Source organism: Myotis daubentonii, chromosome 4, assembly GCF_963259705.1.
Source record: "Myotis daubentonii chromosome 4, mMyoDau2.1, whole genome shotgun sequence".
NCBI classification, from domain to species: Eukaryota; Metazoa; Chordata; class Mammalia; order Chiroptera; family Vespertilionidae; genus Myotis; species Myotis daubentonii.
In genome coordinates, this window is record NC_081843.1 from 62,814,916 (window position 1) to 62,840,474 (window position 25,559).

General features: G+C 35.5%; 1 protein-coding gene across 3 annotated transcripts in view; it reads right to left on the minus strand.

Moving 5' to 3' along the window:
* SLF1 (SMC5-SMC6 complex localization factor 1) overlaps positions 1-25,559 on the minus strand; it is a 68,122-nt gene that overhangs the window by 12,770 nt on the left and 29,793 nt on the right. For 2 of the 3 annotated variants that reach the window (XM_059694105.1, XM_059694104.1), the window contains 9 exons: positions 24,849-24,989; positions 24,114-24,260; positions 22,926-23,048; positions 21,729-21,782; positions 20,451-20,609; positions 19,004-19,167; positions 11,579-11,710; positions 8,251-8,416; positions 1,382-1,529 (listed from right to left, as the gene is read on the minus strand). In XM_059694105.1, coding sequence (XP_059550088.1) covers positions 1,382-1,529; positions 8,251-8,416; positions 11,579-11,710; positions 19,004-19,167; positions 20,451-20,609; positions 21,729-21,782; positions 22,926-23,048; positions 24,114-24,260; positions 24,849-24,989 — 1,234 coding nt within the window. The remainder of the gene's footprint in view (positions 1-1,381; positions 1,530-8,250; positions 8,417-11,578; positions 11,711-19,003; positions 19,168-20,450; positions 20,610-21,728; positions 21,783-22,925; positions 23,049-24,113; positions 24,261-24,848; positions 24,990-25,559) is intronic. The other variant, XM_059694106.1, reaches the window with a different exon arrangement.

The following is a 25,559-nucleotide window of genomic DNA, read 5'->3' on the forward strand; positions in this document are numbered from 1 at the left end:
AGATTCTCTTTACAAAGTATTAAAGTGATTGACAACATATCCAAGAACTTTTTCTTTTATATAACACAAAGACACATTAAAACACATATAACAAAACAGAATATTTTACTTGGCAGTCTAAAATATTTTTAAGTATATACAAATCATCTTTTATATTTGAGGGCAAGAAAAAGCTCACTTGGTTTAAAATATGTTCATTTGAGGAATTTAGGATTACAAAAATAAAGATAAAAATACAGATAGGCAGGAATAAAAGGATTCATAGCTCCCTAAACTGGCTTTGTAGTTTAGGAATATACATAAGGCCTTATATGGAAGCCTCCCTTATTCTGGAAACCCAAAAAAGTTAGGGAGAAATCTTTTATAAGGTGAGCACTAAAAATGAGTTTTGTCACCACACTGCTAAAATAATATTCTTCCCCCAACTTATGTGAGAGAAAACCTTAAAGTAGATAATGGGAAGAAAGATTAAGAAATATATATACATATCTATTACTTCTATTTGCTTCATCCATGCTCATCTGTTAGATTACCATACTCAATGGGGCAAAAAATAGTAGCAGCTCTTTATGTTATAAATAGAGGCCCGATGCACGAAATTCATGCAAGGGGCTTGGCCCTTGCAGCCCTGGCTTCGTCTGGAAGGTTGTCTGGATGGTCATTCCGCCATTTGGTCAATTTGCATATTAGGGTTTTATTATATAGAATTATATAGGATAAGAAAAATTATACAGCAATAGGCATATAGAAAAATGTTTTAACTAGTGATATAACCAAAGTTAATATAAGTTACTTTAAAACGTAACTATTCTGATTCAATTTATTTCATTTTTTAATACTGTTAAGTATTCATTCAAGAAGAGACCTAGGAACTGTTCATATGGCATAGGTAAGGATAGAGACGCACATGCTTTCTCCTCAACTTGAAGAACCAGAAGTATTAAAAGGTACTGAAGAGTTCCTACCATGTGAGATTCAAAAGCACCATACATAAAGAAGCAACATTTCTCTCTAATGAAGAGGATAAACTGATAAATGATGTGTGTTGGGGAAGGCTCATGGAACATTTGGAGGAGAATAATAAAATTACATATACACTATGAACTCAACTATATAAAAATGCTTAGAAATACTAGAAAGACATATATTAAAAGCTCAACAGTGGTTATTTGTGCGGGAGCATTCATTATGGGTAATTGTTACCTTCCTCTTTATATTGTCTACATGTATGTGTGTGTGTGTGTGTGTGTGTGTGTGTGTGTATAAATATTTTAAGGAAAGCTTCACATGAAGATATGTTGAAGATTACAGACTACCTAAAGGAAACTCAAAACTAATTTCCACAATGGGTCTAAGAAAAACAAAGCACAGACAAACTTACCATCACACAAAAGGGAAACATAACTTCCTAAGTCATCAGACATGTGGCGTATCACATTTCTACCCATTTTAAGACCAAGGAAGATCCAATAATCTATTGCTGCTCCAAGAATTCCAGTCAATAAGTAGGCTAGTTCATGTTTGAAGACCTAACATTAAGATGAGAAATGTATTATTAAAATATATGAATTCTCAGCATTTATTATTAAATTATATCCAATATTACCTTAGAGATGTATAGAGATCATAGTTTTAAAAGTATGAGTGTTGTTTATATTATCACTTCTATAATAAAAATTATTAAATTCCTATAGCAAGACATACAAACCTTACTTATTTATATTAAGTGTGCTTTACCCTACTGTTTAAAAATCTTTCTAATACGTCCGGCTGGTGTGGCTCAACTCATATTAGGAGGTTATGGTTTGATTCTGGTCAGGGCAAATGCCCAGGTTGTGGGCTCAAACCCCAGTAGGGGGGCATGCAGGAGGCAGCCAATCAATGATTCTCTCTCATCATTGATGTTTCTCTTTCTCTTCTCTTTCTCTCTCTCTCTCTTCCTCTCCCTGAAATCAATAAAAAAATATATATTTTAAAGAGTCTTTCTAATACATAAGCTATAAAAATGAAGTATAGAAATAATATTTTTAAATATTTGATTGAAATATAAACTCTTTTTCACGATGACATTAAAACTATGTCACTGAAATGCCTGTATTTTTGGTATTTTGTCTAGGCATGAAAAAAATCACTAAATTAACAGTAGGGTATAAGGCATGTGAAAAGGTTTTAATAACTATTAGGGTATCCAAATAGATTATAACTGCTAAATTCTGCCATCATACTACATCATACTATGCCTAATAGGGGATTAGTGACAGAGAAATCTCTAGCACTTTGAACCCTCAGTGACTACTGGGTTATTTCCTTTGCCCTTAGCAGACAAGGCTCTTACAGGTATATATACCTATAATATTTCACTAAGGTATCATTTGTTATCTCAAGAAGCTACTAGTTAAATAATTTTAAAACTGAAGTTCTATTTCTGTTTTTTGTGTGCAAACAAGGAGAGTGCTCAAACAGCACAAACATCAGGCATGGCAAACAATGTTTACTGAGCAAAAAACCAGTCAGGATCCTTAGTAGGTGTGCAGGTCCCCTGTTGCCCTATCACTCTGTGGAGCAAGCACACTGTATTCTCTCAGGCTAGACATTAGAATCTAGGCAACAGACTCTGAAGAATGGGGCCACGAGGATTTTCAGTTTCATGATTAGGGAAGCACCGCTCTTCCTCTGAAATGATCAGGGACCACATACAGAATCTTGACTGCAGCCTGATCCTGACAGGTCAGACTTCATGAGAGGGTGTCGGCACCACTTCCTCTCCTGTCTTGATTAGAGGACTGGATTTAAGCCATTGCAGTTATAGTTGTGTGACTTGGGAAGCAAGCAGCAAGACTGGCCTTAGTAAGCGGGAAAATTACCAATGTCTCCTCTGTACCCTGGGAGGGTCCGAGCATTGCAACTGACCAGAACTGACTCCTTAACCACTAGGTCTTAGCCAGAACTTTGCAGGAAGCCAACTTCATTCCTTGTAAAGCCAACGTGTACATGGATCACTCTGAGTAAGTTTTACTTCTCCTGGTTCAAGTTATCAAGAGAATATAAAACAGAACAGTGAAAATCTATATTTAAACAAGCAAACTGATCATGTTAAGATCCATGCCACAGAACTGTTCCTTCTAATAGAATGTGAATCTGAGTATCAGCCAAGACAATACTCAGAAAGAGACTGGTAGATTTTTGATATCTCAAAGTACTCCCCAGCTTAAGCAAATAGTAAATCAGAATCACTTCAGATCCCTGGTCATAGGATGCTAAATAGGTAAAAGGGAGGTTAGCCCACAGAGCTAATAAGCCTCAAAGAAAACCACAATCCAGCACTTCTAGCAGTTAAAAATAACAAAATCAACCAGTTGGGACTTTTCCTCTTTCCTTACACAAATATATGTACACATGTACCTGACACAAGAAAATACCAATATTGCTTAATCAATTTTCCCTGATATTACCATTATTAAACAGAAATAGGTAGGCCTTACAGTACTTTCAAGAAATAACTGTAGGTCCCCTTACCATGATTAACCAAGATCCTGCCAAAGTATTCTTATCTGGGTGCCATTAGCTAAACATACATAACATATAGCACATATCCAAAATAGAAAATTTTACATAAAAAGACACTTTCAAATCCAGGTTTTAGATCCTTTTATAATATACTCTTAACTGTGGCATTTAATATAAACAGAAGGCCAAGACACTGTGCTATGGTTGTATTCACTGTAACTTTAACAGGGTATAAACAATGCTACTATTTCTAGCATAGTGGATATATATATGCTCTAGAAATGGATTAGTGAAAAAAACAGCAAATAAACCACCAAAATAGAAAAGTATCATGAAATACTAAAATGACTGCTAAAACTTAAAGAAAAGAACATGAATACCCTAAGAATTTAAAAAATGAAAGATAACATGATTTGCACATATGACTTATTTACCTTAGAACTCTAGTATGTTAAAGTTTATTACCAGACAGTCTGTCAATACAGTTCTCTATGATCAGCCAGTACAAGTAATCTCCAGTTTAGAAACTTGGCGATCATCCAAAAATTGACTAGCATAAAATGTAGAACAAACTAGAATCTTGGACATCTGACTCCCAGGTAGGGCTGTCTACAATATCCCACTGCAACAAGATGACAAACTGCTCCTCTAAGACCTCTGTCAGGAAGATGTAAACATAATGCACACACTGTGCCTTTTCCTGTTTTAAACACTTGCATTTGAATGAAACCAGAGAAAATATGATACAGTAGAGACTTGGGCTCTATTAAGGCTTTGCCCTAACAGGCTGTGATATCTTGAATAAGTTACTTAAACTCTTTATCCTCAAATTCCTTATCTTTAAATGTAAACTGGGTTCCATTTCTACCTATAATTGTAGGGATATCATGAAACAGCACTTAAGGACATCATAAAGAAAAGTAGGTCTAACCACCAAGCTTAGTAAAATTTGTACCTCAATAACCTTGACACAATCCACCTCTGCTCTTTGCCAAGGAAAGCCCAAAGCTTTCTTAGATTAATGGCAATGAAATTCACTGCCATGGTGTCACTCAGCAATACTTGCTGACTGGCATTATGACAAAATGATATTAGCATAAACTGAGGAAGTCTGTTTAGCTAATGACTTAAATTGAATGCTTCAACTTAGCAAATCAAGAAACAAATGCTTTATAGCACAGAAAATGATGTCTGTGAACATGCATGGAATTCTTGAAATTGGAAACTGCCAAAAAGATTTAATTAAGTACAAGACTGAATTCTAACAGATAAAATAACATAATACAAAGACAGTTTATATGAACTTAAGCAATTAAAATGAAAAATAAAATATTAATTTGCAAAGTTTAAAACCAGTTCGCACTTATAACCGATGCAATAATTTATTGCACATTACTTCACAAATATGTTGACTTTATTTATAAATTTGAACAAAAATCTTCAAGTTAAAAATCTATAAATCTGTTACTATTGACATCAGTATTTCCTGAGTAAATTCTTTTTTTGTTAATCCTCACCTGAGGATATTCTTTCCATTGCTATTTTTTTAGAGAGTAGAAAGGAGGAAGGAAGTGGGGAGAGAGATAGAAATATCAATGTGAGAGAGATACACTGATCCTGCATGTGCCCGACCAGGACCTGGGAACGAACCTGGAACCCAGGTACATTCTTACCCATGATAGTCCTTTGGTGATTTAGTAAAATTATGAAAACATTAGTTTTATTACTGATTTTATTCATAAGTGAGCCATTTCATTTATATAATCAAGTGGATAAAAAATAAACATTAAAAATGAGGACATATTTTCTACCAAAGTACACACAAAGGCAAATGAAAATTAATAAGAATGTTTTTAGTTTTAGTTTAGAAGTACTATCCTCAACTGGCAATGAAGTAGATAGTTCTATTTCTGTTGACTATTTTAAATTTATATACATTTACATAATCATATTTCTTTTAAAATCAGATACATGTACAAGAAAATGGCTATTCACCTGATCAGTGTTACTAGTATATACTAGGATTACTTGATCACAAAGTCTAGCTACACAGAGAAATAATTTTCCTTTTCTAATGTCAATTAAAAAATAGGACCCTCAAAAGAATTTTCCTCTTTTAAGCATGTCTCAGAAAGCCCTCTAAATAGAATTTTTAAAACCAGTAAGGGCTTCTGTTTCAGATAAGGGAGGCCTCGATTATTCAGATAAAAATAACTATTACAAAAGAAAACTAAAAATATTGAATAAAATAGATAAAACATCTTCTGCAAAGTTATGAGAAATAGCTAAACCAAGATCAGAGGGAAGGTAAAAACCAAGTGAAGCACTCAAAAGTAGCCCTAAGAATATTTTCTAACTCCAGAAAGAGAGCTGAGATACAGCAGTGTGGTTTTTGGAGCCTTGGGAAAATGGAGTATAAAAGTCCTAGCCCAAGACCTTACACCTAATACTCTTAGACCCTGAAGAATTTCACCCTCTGAGTAAGTGAATCAGAAGCAAAGACATGCATTTGTAACCCCGTACTTCACTTGGACTGTACAGGAACCCTCTAAATTAGACATTGGATTAGGGTAGTCATGAACTGGTAGGCACCTGGCAGAAACAAACAGAAATTTTCTTTGGAGAAAGATATTCTGTCTTTGCCACAAAATTATTGTTACAATTTCTGAAATGCAATTTACAGCACTCAGTAAACAATAATTAGCTTGCAAGGGAATATAAAATATGTAAAAGAAGCAAATAACAAAAACAAATAAAGGAGGTCCACAAAGACTACAAATATGGAATTATCAGAAAGAGACCATAAAATAACTACTATTGCCATGTTCAAAGACAAAAGAAAACCTTGAAAATTTTGTAGGGAACTAGAAGCCATAAAAACATGTCATAGTAATTTGGAAGTAAAAAAGTCCAAAACTGGAAAAAATATTCCAAGTATAACTGTCATGTTTACCAACATATTAGACACAGCTAAAAAGAATAGTGAACTAAAAATTGGATGAAAAGAACTATCCAGAATGTTCCAAGTATATACACAACTTGAAAATGTAAATAAAAGGGTAAAAAACACAGAGGATACAAAGAAGAGGTGAAATATTGGAATTTTAATAGTAGAGGAGAGAAAATGGATCAGAAAAATTATTAGGATAGAAATGATTTTCCTTACTCTTAACATAGAATAGACTTTATGGCATTTGACACAAGAGCTCTCCACCTTACTACCATGCTTACTGATCCTGAAAAAATATTACCTAGCTGGCAATTATGATAATTTATCAGTAATGAATAATAACAAAGCCTAACTATATATAAGGCAGAAACTGTTACAAAAATAAATAAATAAATAAATAAATAAAACAAATCCACAAAGTAGATTCAGAAGAGTTAATTAAAACAATTATCAAACTTGATAGAAAACACTGTAAAACAACAGAGAAAACACATTTGCGCCCCTAATATTTTAAGGAGTAAAAAATAAAAAGTTCAGTTAATTTCAGAAATCAGAAATCATGTACGGCTCATTCTTTAACCAAAATTCACTATTAGAAATGAACAACAAAAGCATAGACAAACCAAGAAAATCCATTAACAGTAAGAAAACCCATTAATTTAGATGTTGTAAAACACTTTCTTAAAATAATTCTTGGATCAAAGGGGAATTCATTATTGAAAGTAAAAACTACTTTGAAAAAAAAAATAAAATAAAAGCAGCCTAAAGTATCAAAACCTATGGAATGGATCTCAAAATGTACTGCAAGGGCAATTTACATTGTGTATGTAAAATGAGCCCTAGCCGATTTGGCTCAGTTGATAGAGCATCAGCCTGTGGACCAAAGGGTCCTGAGTTCAATTCCATTCAAGGGCACATAACTAGTTTGCAAGCTTGATCCCAGAGCCTGGTGGGGGCATGTGCAGGAGGCAACCAATTGGTGTGTCTCTCTCACATTGATGTCTCTCTCTATTTCTTCCCCTCCCTTCCCCACTATCTCTAAAACAAACAAACAAAATCAATGGGAAAATATCCTCAGGTGAGGATTATCAATTACAACAAAAAAAGAATAAAATGAAAAAAAGAAATCCAAACATTCAAGTACAAGAGACAGTAAAAGAATAAAAAAATATATATGAGCAGAAATTAATGATATAACACACGAAAAAGTAGGTTAAGTCCCAAAGGCAGAGATCATTTTGAATAGGAGAAAGCAACTTTTATGATGCACCCAAATTGTGACACAATATGTTGCCATGCACTTTACATATTTTACTGTATTTAACCTTTCCAACTATCCTTCACTAAAATCACTCTATATTAAATTTCTAATGACAGGCAAAATCTACCTACAAAGAAATAGTTCAGGAAATAACTTAACATCCAGAAAGGTAGTTTTAAAAACAAGTAGGAATTTTTATTAACACACACAAAGAATTTATAAAAATTATAGGTTTCTTGGGAATAGAAATGTATAAAAGTAAAAAATCTAGAATGCCAAGAAACTATAGATTTCTTATTAAAAATCAAATAACTGTCCCTAGCTCCTGCATCCAAATGTGAGATGACAAAGAAACATGTTTCCAAAAATCTTTTACCTTAAATTTAGACAAACTAAATAGAAAACAATGATATATTTGGTTCATTTTAATATACTCAAGTAATTGAAAGAATAAAGAGAAGAAAAACATGCACCATTCAAAGATGTACTTTTTTCATAAACAATTATTCATTTATAAGTTAATCCTACTTACATCATTAGACTTGCATTTTTCCTTGTGAGAATATATAGTCCACTCCAAAAGCATATATACTGGTCTGGTCAAAAGCCCAGAGGTCTCAATTCCTGACCAGAAGATTTCAAGGAGAATTGCCTTTCCCGTTATTTTCAGACTCTGAGAATCTGAGCAGTCACACAACCTAATGAAAATATTAACAAGAATTATGTATTTACTAGTGGCCTGGTGCACGAAATTCATGCATGGGGGAGAAGGGTCCCCTTAGCCCAGCCTGCACCCTCTCTAATCGGGGACATCCCTCTTGCAATCTGGGATTGCTGGCTTCTAAACGCTCACCTGCCTGCCTGCCTGATCGCCCCTAACTGCCCTCCCCTGCCGGCCTGATCTTGCCCCAACTGCCATCCCCTGCCACCCTGGTTGCCCCCAACAGCCCTCCCCTGCTGGCCTGATGTCATCCCTAACTACCCTCCCCTGCCAGGCTGATCACTTCTAACTGCCTCTGCCTGCCTCATCACCCCTAATGCCCTCCCCTGCTAGCCTGATCTCGCCCTCAACTGCCCTCCCCTGCTGGCCTGGTTGCCTCCAACTGCCCTCCCCTGTCAGACTGATCTCGCCCAACTGCCCTCCCCTTCCGGCCTGATCGCCTCTAACTGCCTCTGCCTCAGCCTCAGCCGTCAACACCATGGCTTTGTCTGGAAGGAAGTTGGATGTCCAGAAGATGGCTGGTCAACCTGGACTAATTAGCATATTACCCTTTTAGTAGTATAGATAGATTATATAGGATAGGATTGCTTAAATGGGGTGGAGGAAGCCTTTTTCAGCAGAAGGAGATGCTCTTGGCAGACAAAAACATATAATCCCTATATCTGGACTGATAGCTAGCCATATACACTATACTATTAAACCGGTCATGAAAAAATTGAACCACTTTCTTACACCTTACACCAAATAGCTGTTGCCCTTAAAACCCCTCCTCAGCCCCCACCTTAGGTTCTGCCTTCACAGGTCACCCAGGTTAGGTTCTGATTGGTCGGTTTCTATGCCAGTCAGCGTCAAAAGCTCTGCCTCCTAGGCAGCCATTGGCTCCTCACACTTCACCCAGATTAGGTTCTGATTAGTCGGTTTCTATACCAGTCAGTGTCTTTGGGCCTATCTCTGGGCCTGATCAAAGAGGAGAGGCTGATCAGCAGCCCGCAAGGCTGGGAGAGAAACAGAGAGGCAACAGCTGATCAACAGCTTCCACGGAGGCTGTGGATCAGACCCTGCCTCTCTCTCTGCAGGCCTCTCTCTGGGCCTGATCTGCAGGCCCCTCGGCAGTCAGTGCTGGATCGCTATGCTGGCACCACTGGCTGCAGTCGGTGCTGGGTTGCCATGGCTTCCAGTATTCAGTTGAGCCTTGGTCATTGTGGACTTTATGGACCCTGGCTCTTTATATATATAGACTAGAGGCCCGGTGCACAAAAATTTGTGCACTCAGGGGGGAGGGGGGGGGGGTCCCACAGCCCGGCCTGTGCCCTCTCGCAGTCTGGGACCCCTCGGGAGATAACGACCTGCTGGCTTAGGCCTGCTCCCAGGTGTCAGAGGGCATGCCCAATCCCTAGGTGCAGCCCCTGGTCGGGCTCAGAGCAGGGCCAATTGGGGAGTTGGGGGCTGCCCCCTGTCATGCACAGAGCAGGGCAGATTGGGAGGTTGCGATGCCACCCTCAGGTATCTGGTTTGTTTGGGTTCTATAATCGAAACGTTGTATCAACTCCAGCTCTGAGATCCCGGCCTCGCTGAAAGCAGGTTTCTGGGATTTTGTTTAGCTTCTATATTTGTAACAATGTTTCAAATTGCAAGCTCAGAGGCCGGCAAGGCAGGCGGGGAACGTTGGTTTCCTCCGTCACTGAAGCAAGCAAGCCTCATGTTTGCTTCAAGCTGCCTGGCTGCCAGCCACCATCTTGGCTGGCAGTTAATTTGCATATTGCCCTGATTAGCCAATGGGAAGGGTAGCGGATGTACGGCTAATTACCATGTTTCTCTTTTACTAGATAGGATGGTCAGTATGATCACTATAGTTATTAGACACAGTATCTTGTCAGTAGACAAAAAAAAATTCTAGCTAGGGCCTAGGAGGAAGGGAGGAAAAGGGAGATATCTGTAATACTATGAACAATAAAAATATATTTTAAAAGTTCTAGCAATTTCTGAATAGAGAAAGGTCATAATACATAGAATTTATCTTTATAATAAAAGCCTAAGCGGCCATTATGGCAGAAGAACCAGAATGACCGTTCATTATAATGTGAACTGACCACCAGGGGGCAGACTTTCAAGTCAGGAGCTTCCCCCTGGTACTCAGTGCGCTCCCATAGGGGGAGTGCCACTAAGCCAGAAGAGAGGCTCATGGCTAGTGAGTGCAACAGCGGTGGCGGAAGCCTCTTCCACTTCCGCAGCAGCTCAGAGGAGCAGGGAGCCTAGCAGTAAGGAGCAGTGAGCAGGCGGGCGGGTGATAAGGAATGAGGGATCCTGGACTGTGAGAGGGATGTCTGACTGCTGGCGGGGAGCAGGCCTAAGCCAGCAGGCAGACATCCCTTGTGGGGTCCTAGACTGAGAAGGCCCAGGCTGGGCTGAGGGGATCCCCACCCCACCCCCACCATCAGTGCACAAATTTCATGCACCAGGCCTCTAGTAGTTTTAATAAAGGATAACATATAAAAAAATGTCCTGAGTTCAACATAACCACCAACAAGTACACATAGTAATCTAACTTTAAGAGCATACACAAAACTTATGATTATTACAGATTCAGTGTCAAAACCTAAAATACAGCTTTTTACTTAAGCATTCAGTTACTTAAAATTCAAAAGTATATAAATTATAAAAAATAAAAACACTCTCACATACCTAAATGTATAAGCTGGGAAAAATTAAAATCTGAACTAAGGATACAAAAAAAGACCTCTAATGCCACTTAAGGACTGTGTGTAGAAATATGTTTTAAAAATAAATCTACTTCAAACTGGAAAACTAGGTGATTTTTAAAAAATATGTATATAGCCCTAGCCGGTTTGGCTCAGTGGGTAGAGTGTCAGCCTGGGGACCAAAGGGTCCTGGATTCTATTCTGGCCAAGGGCACATGCCCAGGTTGAGGGCTCAATCCCCAGTAGGGAGCATGCAGGAGGCAACTGATCAATGATTCTTTTTCATCATTGATGTTTCTGTCTCTCTATCCCTCTCCTCTCTGAAATCAATAAAAAATATAAAAATAAATAAAAATATGTATATAAATGATTATAAAAATGGTATGTAAAACAATGTAAATATAAAAAAAATGGTGTGTTTTTTTGTGATTAAAACTTACTTTTGACTCAGTTGTCGTACTTCACTTTCAGCTAAATTGAAGAAAAATTTGAGCAGTGTCAGGTAGAGTACCTTAGAGCCAGTAATATTTTCTGAAATCTGATGACAAAAATTTTCATTGAAAAGGCAAGACCTGAAAAACATGAACCCAACAAAAATACAAACAATTTACTGAGTAATTTGTGGACATAGTATTTTTTAGAGTATTACTGGAATTGTAATAAAATTTGCTTCAACAAACTATAAAGGTCAGTAAAATTTATTACTATTTTCTTCCTTTAAAAAATTAAATCATGTCAAGTATTTCATAATATTACATTTTTAATAATACAGGTCTAATTTCTTTTTCAATGATAGTAATGTTTAATAACCATCTGGTACTCTCCCTCTGTACTCTTTATATCACTGATAAAGAATAAAAAATAGCCGAAACCGGTTTGGCTCAGTGGATAGAGCATCGGCTTACAGACTGAAAGGTCCCAGGTTCGATTCTGGTCAAGGGCATGTACCTGGGTTGCGGGCACATCCCCAGTAGGGAGTGTGCAGGAGGCAGCTGATCGATGTTTCTAACTCTCTATCTCTCTCCCTTCCTCTCTGTAAAAAATCAATAAAATATATTTTTTAAAAAAAAGAATAAAAAATAATGAATTTCATTAAACCCTTTTGATTCAGATGACCAGCTATACTCTCAATATATAATACTCTCCATAATCCCCCTCTTACTCAAGAGAATTTTATTTTTCATTATTTAGTAAAATGAAGATTATTTTAGGGCTAATTTTTAGAGTTCCAAAAATTTAGAATTTATTTTCTTTCTGACAGTAGTCCTGTCCAACAGAATGTTCTGTGATGATGGACATGTTTTACTGAACTGTAAATTGTGCAATGAAGGACTTAAATTTTTATCTAACTTTATTATTAATTATATTAACGATATACTTGTAACTTTGTCCTTCTATCTCTACCTTCCTCAATTTCTGTTTGAATACCACATTCTCAGGTTAGGAAGGTTCTTAGGAGGTATTAAATTTGACAATTCATTTAATATTCAAATCTTTTCTACAAGATCCTCCATGCCCACAATCAGTTACTCAGTGTATCTGAAAATTTCCAGAGATGGGTACTATAGTATCCTTTCTTAAAAAAAAAGTACATTATAAAAGACTTCAAATATATTAAAAGTAGACTAATATCACCCCACTCACCCATATTCATACCACTTCTCTAGGTTCTTTTCCCCAACCCTCATCAAACCCAATTATTTTGAATCAAAATCTAGATATTTCTGTTTATCAAAAAATATACTTTAAGCTGTCCAACTTTCATTTCCTATAGATTCAATTAATTCATCCAAACATTTATTAAGCACTTTTTATGTTTCAGGCATTAAATTTAAAGCACTGAGGTTAAGGCTTAAAGGTGAGCATCTACTCTTATGTCAAAGATTTCTTTGGAAAGAGCATACTGGGGTACTTTGAATATAAATTAAGAGGAAAAAGTGAAATCAAGGTCAATAAAGCAGGTATTACAATACTTTTACATAAGAAGCATTTAGGGCTTTTAAAATAAAGGCAATGACAGTGAAGGAAGAAACAGATTTGGAAATTAGAAAGATGTCAGTTACATAAAGCATATATCCTCATATCCTCTACCGTGCTAGGCTAATGCTATTGTGTTAGAATTGTATTTTCATACCAGTCACCTTCAAAAGTGAAAAAAACTGTTTGTTATATTTATCTTCTTATCCGTGAAGCGTAGCACAATGCCTGGCTCCCAGTAAATATTCAATAAACATTTGCTGAAAGAATGCATTAAATGCATGCTAGCTAGTAGTTTACTAGGTGTACCAGTTAATAATGTGGATTTTTTTTCAATAGATGGAGTTACACATATGTTGATATAGATGCCATTTGATATTTATGCTATTTTGTTGTATTGACAACAAGCTTCAAAACTTCATATGTCAAATTTGCTGAAGGTGTTAACATCATAGATATTTTTACACTTAAAAATGTCAAATTTTGGCAGAGACTACGCCATCTTGAAGGGGAGAGTGGCTGTGATCAGAAGCCTAGCCTTATCTTCAACCAGAAAGAACTCAGACACCTCCCAGGACCCTACAACCACAACACCCAGGGACCAGCTGCAAACCCACAAACACAGGGTCTCACGCAGAGCGAATACTCGACGCAGACGAGCCCAGCACCTTCTCAGGGAAAGGTCAAATATCGCCTAGAGAAAGTCAATGCAGGAGACAAAGAGCTACATAACCAGACACCCAGAGAGGAGCAATCATGGGGAGACAAAGATACAGCCCGCATACGAAAGAAAAAGAGACATCACCAGAAAAGGAAGTAAACAAAATGAAGGCAAGCAACATGTCAGAGAAAGAATTCAGAGAAATGGTCATAACGTCGCTGAAAAGGTTGGAAGACAAATTTAACAATATGTGTAAGAACCAAGAGGAAATGATAAACCAAGAAGAAATGAAAAATGACATCGCTGCGATAAAGAACTCAATAGAAAGCATCAACAGAATAGAAGAAGCGGAGGACCGCATCAGTGAGCTAGAAGACAAGGTAGGAAAAATACCCAGGCAGAGCAGCATCTAGATAAAAAACTTAAAAAACAGGAGGAGAGCCTAAGGTAACTTTGGGACAACATGAAACAAAACAACATCAGCATAATAGGGGGGCCAGAAGGAGAGGAAACTGAGCAAGGAATAGCAAACCTGTTTGAAGAAATAATGACAGAAAATTTCCCTGATATAGGGAAGAAAAAACTTATACAAGTCCAAGAAGCTCACAGAGTCCCAAATAAAATGAACCCCAAAAGACCAATGCCAAGGCACATTATAATTAAATTGGCAACAACCAATAACAAAGTAAGAATCTTAAAAGCAGCCAGAGACAGAAAGTTACCTACAAAGGATCCCCCATCAGACTGGTGACTGATTTCTCAACAGAAACACATCAGGCAAGAAGGGAATAGAATGAAATATACAAAGTTATGCAAAGGAAGGGTCTGAATCCAAGAATACTATACCCAGCAAGGCTATCAATCAAAATTGAGAGTGAAATCAGGAGCTTCATAGACAAAAAAGGACTAAAGGAGTTTATTACCACCAAACCAGCAATGCAGGAAATGCTAAAGGATCTGCTGTAAAAAAAAGAAATAGGAAGTGAAGAAGGAACACAGGCGTAAAGAATAAAAATGGTGACAAACAAGTACCTATCAATAATAACTTTAAATGTAAATGGATTAGATGCCCCAATCAAAAGACATAGGGTAACTGAGTGGATAAGAAAACATGACCCATATATCGCCTGTCTAGAGGAAACCCAATTCAGAACAAAGGATTCACACAGACTGATGGTGAAGGGACAGAAAAAGGTTTTTCAGGAGAATGGAAATGAAAAAAAAGCTGGGGTAGCAATACTTATATCTGACAAATTAGACTTCAAAGTGAAGGCCATAACAAGAGATAAGAAAGGCCACTTCATAATACTAAAGGGAGCAATTCAACAAGAAGATATAACTCTGGTACACCCAATACAGGAGCACCCAGATACATAAAAAAACTTCTGGAGGATATCAAGGTAGAGATCGACAGCAATACAGTCATAGTAGGGGATTTTAATACCTCACTAACACCACTGGACAAATCCTCTAAACAAAAAATCAGCGAAGAAACATCAATCTTAAATGACTCACTAGATCAAATGGAATTGACATCTTCAGAACATTTCATGCCAAAGCCACAGAATATACGTTCTTCTCAAGTGCACATGGATCATTTTCAAAGACAGACCATATCACAGGAAAAGTCTCTTCAAATTCAAGAAGATAGAAATCATATCAAGCATCATCTCAGATCACAATGGCATAAAACTAGAAACCAACTACAATAAAAACAATCCAAAAAAATCAAACACCTGGAGGCTAAATAGCATGCTATTAAACAATGACTGGGTTACCAAAGAGAGCAAAGAAGAAATAAAAAGCATCATAGCAACAAACGACTATGAAAATACAACAATCCAAAATCTATGGGACACAGTGAAAGCAGTCTTGAGAGGGAAGTTCATAGCTCTATAGGCCTACCTCAAAAAAAAAAACCAAAAAACGGTGGTAATAAATTATCTAACCCTACAACTCAAAGAGTTAGAAAGAGAGCAACAAGAAAAGCTCAGTGTAAGCAGAAGGAAGGAAATTATAAAGATCAGAGCGGAGAAAAATGACATAAAGACCAAAAAAATAATACAAAAGATCAACAAAACCAAGAGCTGGTTCTTTGAAAGGATAAACAAGATTGATACACCTCTAGCCAGGCTCACCAAGAAGCAAAGAGAGAGGACACAAATAAACAAAATCAGAAATGAAAGAGGTGAAGTAAAAACCGATCCCACAGAAATATAAACGATTATGAAAAAATACTATGAACAACTCTCTTCCAACAAAATGGACAACCTAGATGAAATGGACATATTCTTATAAAAATACAAGCTCCCAAAACTCAACCAAGAAGAATCAAAAAACCTGAATAGGCCGATAACTACCGAAGAAATTGAAATAGCGAACAAAAATCTTCCAGCAAACAAAAGCCCTGGTCCGGATGGCTTTACAAGCAAGTTCTACCAAGCATTCAAAGAATAACTAAAACCTATCCTCCTCAGACTATTCCAAAAAAATTCAAGAGGAAAGCAGACTTCCAACCTTTTTCTAAGAAGCCAGCATTACCCTGATCCCAAAACCAGATAAAGACACCACACACACACACACAAAAAAACTACAGGCCAATATCCTTGATGAACATAGATGCTAAAATCCTCAATAAAATTCTAGCAATCAGATTCAGTAATACATTAGAAAGATCATACACCATGACCAAGTGGTATTTAATCGAGGGATGCACGAATAGTACAATATCCGCAAATCAATAAATGTGATACATCACATAAACAAACTGAGAGACAAAAATCACATAATCATATCAATTGATGCAGAAAAAGCATTTGACAAAATCCAACACCCTTTCTTGATAGAAATTCTCAGCAAAGTGGGAATAGAGGGATCATACCTCAACATAATAAAAGCCTATATGACAAACGTACAGCCAACATCATACCCAAAGGGCAAAAACTAAACCCATCTCCCCTAAGAACAGGAACAAGAAAAGGACGCCCACTTTCACCACTCTTGTTTGACATAGTACTAGAAGTACCAGGCATAGCGATCAGACAAGAAGTAGAAATAAACGGCATCCAAATTAGAAAAGAAGTAGTAAAACTGTCCTTATTCCCAGTTGACATAATACTATACAAAGAAAACCCCAAAGACTCCATCAAAAAACTACTAGAACTAATAAATGAATTTGGCAATGTAGCAGGATACAAAATTAACACTCAGAAATCTATGGCCTTTTTATACACCAATAATGAACTCACAGAAAGAGAAATGAAAAAAAAAAAACACACACACAAAAAAATACCATTTATCATTGCAACAACAAAATTAAGATACCTAGGAATAAACTTAACCAAGGACATAAAAGACCTGTACTCGGAAAACTAAAGGACATTAAAAACAGAAACAGAGGAAGACATAAACAAATGGAAGAACATACCATGTTCGTGGATTGGTAGAATCAACATCATTAAAATGTCCATACTACCCAAAGCAATCTATAGATTCAATGCAATACCTATTAAAATACCAATGGCATACTTCAAAGATCTAGAACAAATTCTCCAAAAATGCTTCTGGAATAAAAAAAAGACCCTGAATAGCCACAGCTATTCTGAGAAAGAAGAACAAAGTTGGAGGGATCACAATATCAGGTATCAAGCTATATTACCAAGCCACAGTTTTCAAAACTGCCTGGTACTGGCACAAGAACAGACATATAGACCAATGGAACAGAACAGAGAACCCAGAAATTGACTCAAGCCATTATGCTCAATTAATATTTGACAAAGGAGGCAAGAGCATACAATGGAGTCAAAACAGTCTCTTTAATAAATGGTGCAGGGAAATTTGGTCAGATATATGAAAAAGAATGAAACTAGATCACCAACTTATACCATACACAAAAACAAACTCAAAATGGCTAAAGGACTTGAATGTAAGATGGAAAACCATAAAAATCCTACAAGACTCCCTAGGTAGCAAAATTGTAGACATTCGTTGTAGCAATATCTTTACAAACACAGATCCTAGGGCAAGAGAGACTAAGGAGAAAATAAACAAATGGGACTACATCCAAATAAAAAGCTTCTGCACAGCAAAAGAAACCATCAACAAAACAACAAGACAGCATGGGAGAAAATATTTGCCAATGTTATCTCCGATAAGGGTTTAATCTCCAACATTTACAGGGAACTCATACAATTTAGCAAAAGGAAGACAAACAATTCAATCAAAAAATGGGCAAAGGACCTAAATAGACACTTTTCAAAAGAGGACATTCAAAAAGCCAAGAGACACATGAAAACATGCTCAAAGTCACTATCTGAGAGATGCAAATCAAAACAACAATGAAGTACCACCTTACACCTGTCAGAATGGCTATCATCAACAAATCAACAAATGACAAGTGCTGGAAAGGATGCAGAGAAAAAGGAACCCTCCTTCACTGCTGGTGGGAATGCAGACTGGTGCAGCCACTGTGGAAAACAGTATGACGTTTCCTCAAAAATTTAAAAATGGAACTCCCATTTGACCCAGTGATACCACTTCTAGGAATATATCCCAAGAAAACAGAAACACTAATCAAAAAGGATATATGCACCCCTATGTTCACAGCAGCACAATTTACAATAGCTAAGATTTGGAAACAGCCTAAATGCCCATCAGCAGATGAGTGGATTAGAAAACTACAGTACATCTACACAATTTATATCCAATAAATTTTCTTAATTTTTAAAACAATATGCAAGCTTAGCATTTTGTTAAAAAACAAAAACAAATAATGATTTGGCTTTCTGTGAATCCATTTCAGGCATTCAATAAACATGTTTTAAATCAGCGGTTCTCAACCTGTGGGTCACTACCCTTTCACAGGGGACGCCTAAATACATCCTGCATATCAGATATTTACATTACGATTCATAACAGTAGCAAAATTAGTTATGAAGTAGTAACGAAAATAATTTTATGGTTGGGGGTCACCACAACATGAGGAACTGTATTAAAGGGTTGCGGCATTAGGAAGGTTGAGAACCACTGTTTTAAATAAACTGATTGACAAACATGACCAATTCAGACGTGACCTTTCTATAAGAGTTCTGCAATAAATACAACACAAACATTACATATCCACACATACAATAAATTTTGAAAGAAAACATTTACTGCTTTCATGAGTTCCTAAAAATCCAACATAACTACTAAATTAAGTTAGATCCTCACATGTGAAATTCCTTACCTGACAAGCACTTCTATTAGGGACCACGCTCCTTTCATACAAGTTGGACATTGAAACAATTCTAAGTAATATCTTGACATCGTTGGGGACTTCCAAGGAGGATGCAGGTGAAGAAGAGCTGACAATATATGAAAGTATCGACCAGAAAATGTATCTATATTATCCTATTGTTTAAAAATAAACAAACAAATCAAACACTTTAGCCAAAAGTATACTTTCACCAGCTAATTCAGTCTAAAACTATAGTAACTATGGCCTAACTTTCTTGCTAAATAAATCTATTTGAGCAAAAGATCAGATAGAAGTATGTAGCTAATTAAATACTACAACATATTTATGTACACTCTAAATATGTATCTAAACATTAGATCAGGGGTCCTCAAACTACGGCCCGCGGGCCACATGCAAATACAAATATTGTATTTGTTCCCGTTTTGTTTTTTTTACTTCAAAATAAGATATGTGCTGTGTGCATAGGAATTTGTTCATAGTTTTTTTTTAAACTACAGTCCGGCCCTCCAACTGTCTGAGGGACAGTGAACTGGCCCCCTGTTTAAAAAGTTTGAGGACCCCTGCATTAGATAATACTAGCTTTGGGGACTAACTTATATAAATTGCCCATTTTACTTTTAATGATTAGAGTGAGATAAGAGTTCCAAAATGTGATCTGAAAGGAACTAAGGGTAAGAAGTTTTTCATGCAACATTCTTTCTTATCCCCAACATTCAGCTGACATAGCTTCAACCTGTTATTTCTTCAATTTGGCACCTTGCTTTTGAACATGATTAGAAAGCTACCTTTGAAAAGCTATTCCTATTGGTTTTCACAATTTAAAAGGTATGTTGCCGAAACCGGTTTGGCTCAGTGGATAGAGCGTCGGCCTGCGGACTGAGAGGTCCCAGGTTCGATTCCGGTCAAGGGCATGTACCTGGGTTGCGGGCACATCCCCAGTAGGAGATGTGCAGGAGGCAGCTGATCGATGTTTCTCTCTCATCGATGTTTCTAACTCTCTATCTCTCTCCCTTTCTCTCTGTAAAAAATCAATAAAATATAAAAAAAAAAAAAAAAAGGTATGTTATCTATACTATAAATAAAAATGGTTATTATCAATGTACTAAAGGAGTAATTTACCAAATGGCACTCTAGGTCATTGTAGTGTAATGTTGTCTATTTTCACTGCCATGACACACACACACACATAAAAAAAAAAAAAAGATAAAATTTTTTCCAAGATAAAATTACCTTGGAAATCCTGAGAAAATAGTAAGTTAAAAGCACTCAGAGTAATACCTGGTAAATTATTTAAAAACAGAAGAGAAATAGTAATAAATGGGCACCACATTTCCTATTAAAATGAGGCAAGAAGTACTGAAGAGAAAATAAGCTGTAAGCATACAAGAAATGAAAAAATTTTCATATTTTACATTCTTTGAAAGACTGTTTTTACCTGTAGAATATTCTCTAGAAGAGCATGAAGAAGGCATACAGGAGGGATATAATGTGCTTGCAAAGAGGAAAGCTCTTCAATCGCTTCTTTAAAAAACTGGCCTTCGATGAGACTTTCAATTAAATTTAATATACCTCTGGGAATTTCAGCATTTTTAGCCTAAGAAAGGAGAGAATCTATGACTCAAACAAAGTAAGGGTAAAATCCTGGGATCAAATCTTGAATTATCAAGGAGGCTTACTTTCTGCATCTGTAAAGTGACAATAAGTCCTGACTTTATAATTTCACAGGATTGTTACATGGTTCAAAAAGGATGATTTATCTAAATGTGTTTGACAACTATAAGGCATTGCAAAAAATATATTACTGCTTTACTTATTCTCTGTTGCCTTAAATAGTAAGGGGAAATACTACCTCTAAAAGAAAAAATTTAAAAGGCATTTACAAAGTCTGGCTGATGATGAGGAAACCTAAGTCAGAGCTACAATTACACATAATTCTTTAGGTGCAAAATTACTTTTTATTTTTCTTTTAAACTTATAAACAAACTATGTCTATTAAGATATACTAAATATATAAAAATTTTTCAAGCACCATCAATATTTGCAAAAGTAACAACTGCATAATGTCATTAAAAATCACTCTGAGAATGCACATTAATACAGTTCTAAGAGTTCCACGAAATATATTCCCCTTGGTCAAAATATTTTTAACAAAGCAAGTTAACCAGTTTGAACTACTCAAGAATCAAAAATACTCTAAAAGACTACATGGAATAAAATAATCATTTTAAAGAAGTGAAAAAGTATATAAAAGATATATACATTTTTAAATATATTTTAATCTATAAGTAGTATTTATAAAAGCTATAAAATATGAGAACAGGGATACAAAACTCATCTATGATGAGCACAAGGTTTTAATTCTTGTTATTAGATTTTACTACCATATAAAAAATGTTTGAGGCTTTGACAGACAGTATTTTTAATTAGGAAAACTCCATTTAAAATTTAATAGGGGCCCTGAAGTCATCTCAATACACCCAGGTGTGGGTTTGGCACATACAAGAATCTACCAATGAATTCATAAATAAGTGAAACACCAAATAGACGTTTCTCTCTCTGTCCCCACCCTACTTCCTCTTTCTTTCTCAAATTAATAAATGAAAAAAAGGAAGATTTGTGGGCAGATAATACATTCCTTTACATCAAAACACTAAAAATAACAAAACATAAAGCTCACTTTTTCCACATCACCACCATACTGCAAGCCCCTTACCTCCACATTGTATACTGGTTGTTTATCTATCTTAATGCAGCTGTATCTGATAGCCTACAAAATATCAATCATATAATTAAAATTTAACATTTTTTTGGTCAAAAAATACATTTCAGTTTACAAACTTCAGCCAAACTTACAAAACAAATTTTGATACTCATGTTTGCTCAGGCAAGGGACGTCTATCATTTTAAGGTAACGGTACTCTGATGAATATGAACATTCTCTATTTTCTCCTTCTAAATTAAAATAACTTAAAAGGCAAAGTCATATTTACTATGAAGATCTGGAGAGGTCCACTGTCCTCACTATTTTAATAATTATGAATATGAATATGAATATGAATATGAATATGAATAGAAATATGAATAGGGAAAACATTTCATATAAGGGTCCATAGAAGAAAAATATGCAGTCATGTTTTCTATAAAGTCACATATATACCTTCCTCTATTCTTATAAAATACCTACAATTATATATTTGTTTAAAATATTAAACTAGAAAAATAATCTTCCACAAACATAAAGATAATATCCTGATTATATGAAAAGCTAAAAAATTTACCAAACCATAATTTTTCTTGAGCTTATCATATAGCAGAGGCCTCTTAGTGCAATCAGCTAAACTGAAATATGAAGAAAGACAGGAGCCTCCAAGGAAACGGGACATGAGCACTAATTTATCTGAAACACAGCATGGTAGAAAGAGAAGGCCTCCATTAAAGAGGGTAAGAAAGTTTCAGCTAAAATTTCCACCACTAGCTATAAGTCAAGTGAGGGCTGCATGAAGACAGCAGAACCCCTGGGAATCAAAGACATAAGGGGAGTTAGCACTCAATGGAAGTATTTTCTCCAAGGATCTCATCAAGGGCACATGGAAAAAAAGGAGACAGGATGGGAGACTAAAGAAATCTTCCCTAGGCCTGGGCAAGGTGAACAGCAGTTGCTATGAGAAAGGCAGCAAACCATGTTACATATAATTTATCTGTAATCATGGAGGTATTAGCAGAGAATTCAACATATTTACTAAGTGGCCAAATAATTACTGTCCATAACAAATTAATAAAGAAAAGTATTTTAAGAAACATTAAACATAATAAGGAGCCATTTATTATTTTTATTAAAATAATTATTATTGTTTTGGATATGTTAAGAGAACAGGAAACGATACAAAATCTTTAATATGCCAAGTTCTACCTGAGTTCTATATATGTGCTTCCTTAAGGCATTTTTTATTTCAACAATATCCACATTTGTCCTGATATCCTTGGTTTTTGATTCTTTGGCACGATCAGCAAAAACAGAAATCTTCCTTTCTTTCTGCATACATGGAAAAGTACATTAGACAGTGTACTATAGATAGTGTCAACACAAGTGATTAGTATCACAATGGACAATATAATGCAAGAGCACATCCATGCAGTGTTAACCACAGCAAGTATCCTTCCAATCATATTATATAAAGATTATACAATGAAAAAAAAGTTTTTAAAAAGCAGACAGTTCGATTTGGAAAGTTTTACCTGATACTTACATATGTATTTTCTTAAGGTATTTTTCATTTTATTTAGCCTGTCCCAAATCTTTCCTAGAATCTCTCGTGTTTCTTTGTTGCCATGCTCACGAAAAATATGATCCATTATTTATTTACCTTTATCATTCTCTAAAGAACCTCCTGAATATATGTATACAAATTTAAATCTACAATGAAAGCATAATATGCTAATTAGACTGGACATCCTTCCGGATGACCTTCCAGACAAAGCCAGGGCTGTGAGGGAAGCCTGGGTCCCAGGTGCCAGAGGGAAGCCGGCTTGGTGCTGGCAGCCAGGGGAAGGTAGGCCTATTGTTGCACGAATTTTGTGCATTGGGCCTCCAGTTGTAAAATAAAGTTATAATCTAGAAAAATTAACTCAAGAAGGATCCTGTTTTAAAGACAAGCTATCTTATTAAAATGGTCTAAATTATACTAGAAAAGAGAACGATAAAAACTAAACTTTAGACCAGAATGTGTTAACCAAACTACATACACATGTAATCTTAAGGTACTTTTCATTTTAACAATTTTAGCTTCTTTTTTCAGAACATTTGTTTCATTTTTTGTTTGTTTTGTTACATTCAGGCAAAACAAAGTGTATTTGAATATCCTGATTATTAACTCAAATTTCTTTGTGTATATGTAAAAATACTTTCATTGTGAACCAAAGTTAACCATAACATTATGTATATCACATCAGATTAACTGAAGAAGGATTTCCTGTAAGATGTGCAGGTTAATATTTAACATAGCAAGAAATCATAAAAATCAGACTATATATGTCTACATTATACTAGGGAAGAGCCAGAAAAAATGAAAACTATTTAGCTTAGCTTACAAAGTTTTACCTGATCTCTATATGTATGTTCTCTTAAGGTACTTTTAATTTTATCATGTTGGACGTCCTTCCTGGAATCTCTCTCTTTTTCTTTTTTGGCTTTTTTCCTCCAAGTATAACTCCTTTGAATTTCTTCATCCTTTTTCTTAATTCCCTTCTACATGTATTTAGATAACAATTAAACAAATCTTAATATATGTTATAAAATCCAAATAAATTTAAGATGAGTCTGACTTATAACAAAATAATACATTTTAAAATTAATTATATATAAACACAATAGGAAAACTCATCCACTGGAGGGGGTATACCATACGAAACATATTTTAGAAAACAGTTGGGTATTGCTGAGTACAACTGAACATGCAGTCCTTATTCCCAACATAGGAATTCTACTCCTAGGAATATATCTATATTTATATATCTATCTATATAAGCTATAGAAACTCTTAAACATGTACACACCAAGAATCATGGAAGAAAATGTTCATACTGCTCATGGCAGAAATGTTTATAATTGCAAAAATCAACCAATTAATCAAACACCAACAAGAAGAAATCCAGCAAAAAAGCAATTCACAGAAAACTATAAATAACATAAACTTTAGATTATTTAAAAACTGTACACAAATGCTTTATAAAAACTTTTGTACATATAATTAAAAATAATTTCATAAATAACATATATAGTAAACTTAGAAAACAGGTGTAAAATAGAAATTATTTTTAATTTGAAAGATCTTACCTGATTTCTGTATATGTGCCTTCCTAAGGCATTTCTTGTTTTAATAAATTTCAAATCTTTATTGGACTCTCTGAATTTTTCTTTTTTGTGATGTTCAGTGAAAACAGAACTAACATTAACATCTTCATCATGCATTTTTTTCTGCATATTTATAAAAATATTTTAGTTACTGTTGATTAACCATGACCTCAAAAAACCAAAGCAAGTCACAACTGAAAAACCCACTCAAAAAGATAGGTTTTGGTGTCATCTCCCTCCAGGGAGCATGTCCACCATGACTTCCCTCTCAGGCTTATCTTATACTCTAAGGGTCCCCATGAGACTTTTTGCAACCAGGGGAGCAATAAGCAGCAGCAGCTTATCCCCAGCTGACTCCCCGAACCTGTCTCCAAGGCCCCCTTTTCTCTGACTTTTCCATGCGCCAAAGCAGCCCTGCCCAGGCTCATTTCTTTCCTATAACATTTCCTATAACATTCCTATAACAAAGCAGCCCTGCCTAGGCTCTCTCCTACTGATTCTTCTATCCCAAGACCTTCCTTGTTTCATTATCGCCAGCTTTAATAAACATGCTCTCAAAATAAAACAATTTAAAAAGGATTTGTAAAACATACATGAGATTAAAGAGCCTTGTGAATTATATTACATCATAGTTATACTAAGATAAAGCAGAAAAATATAGGTTTTTAGGCTTACATTGTGTTTACATAGACA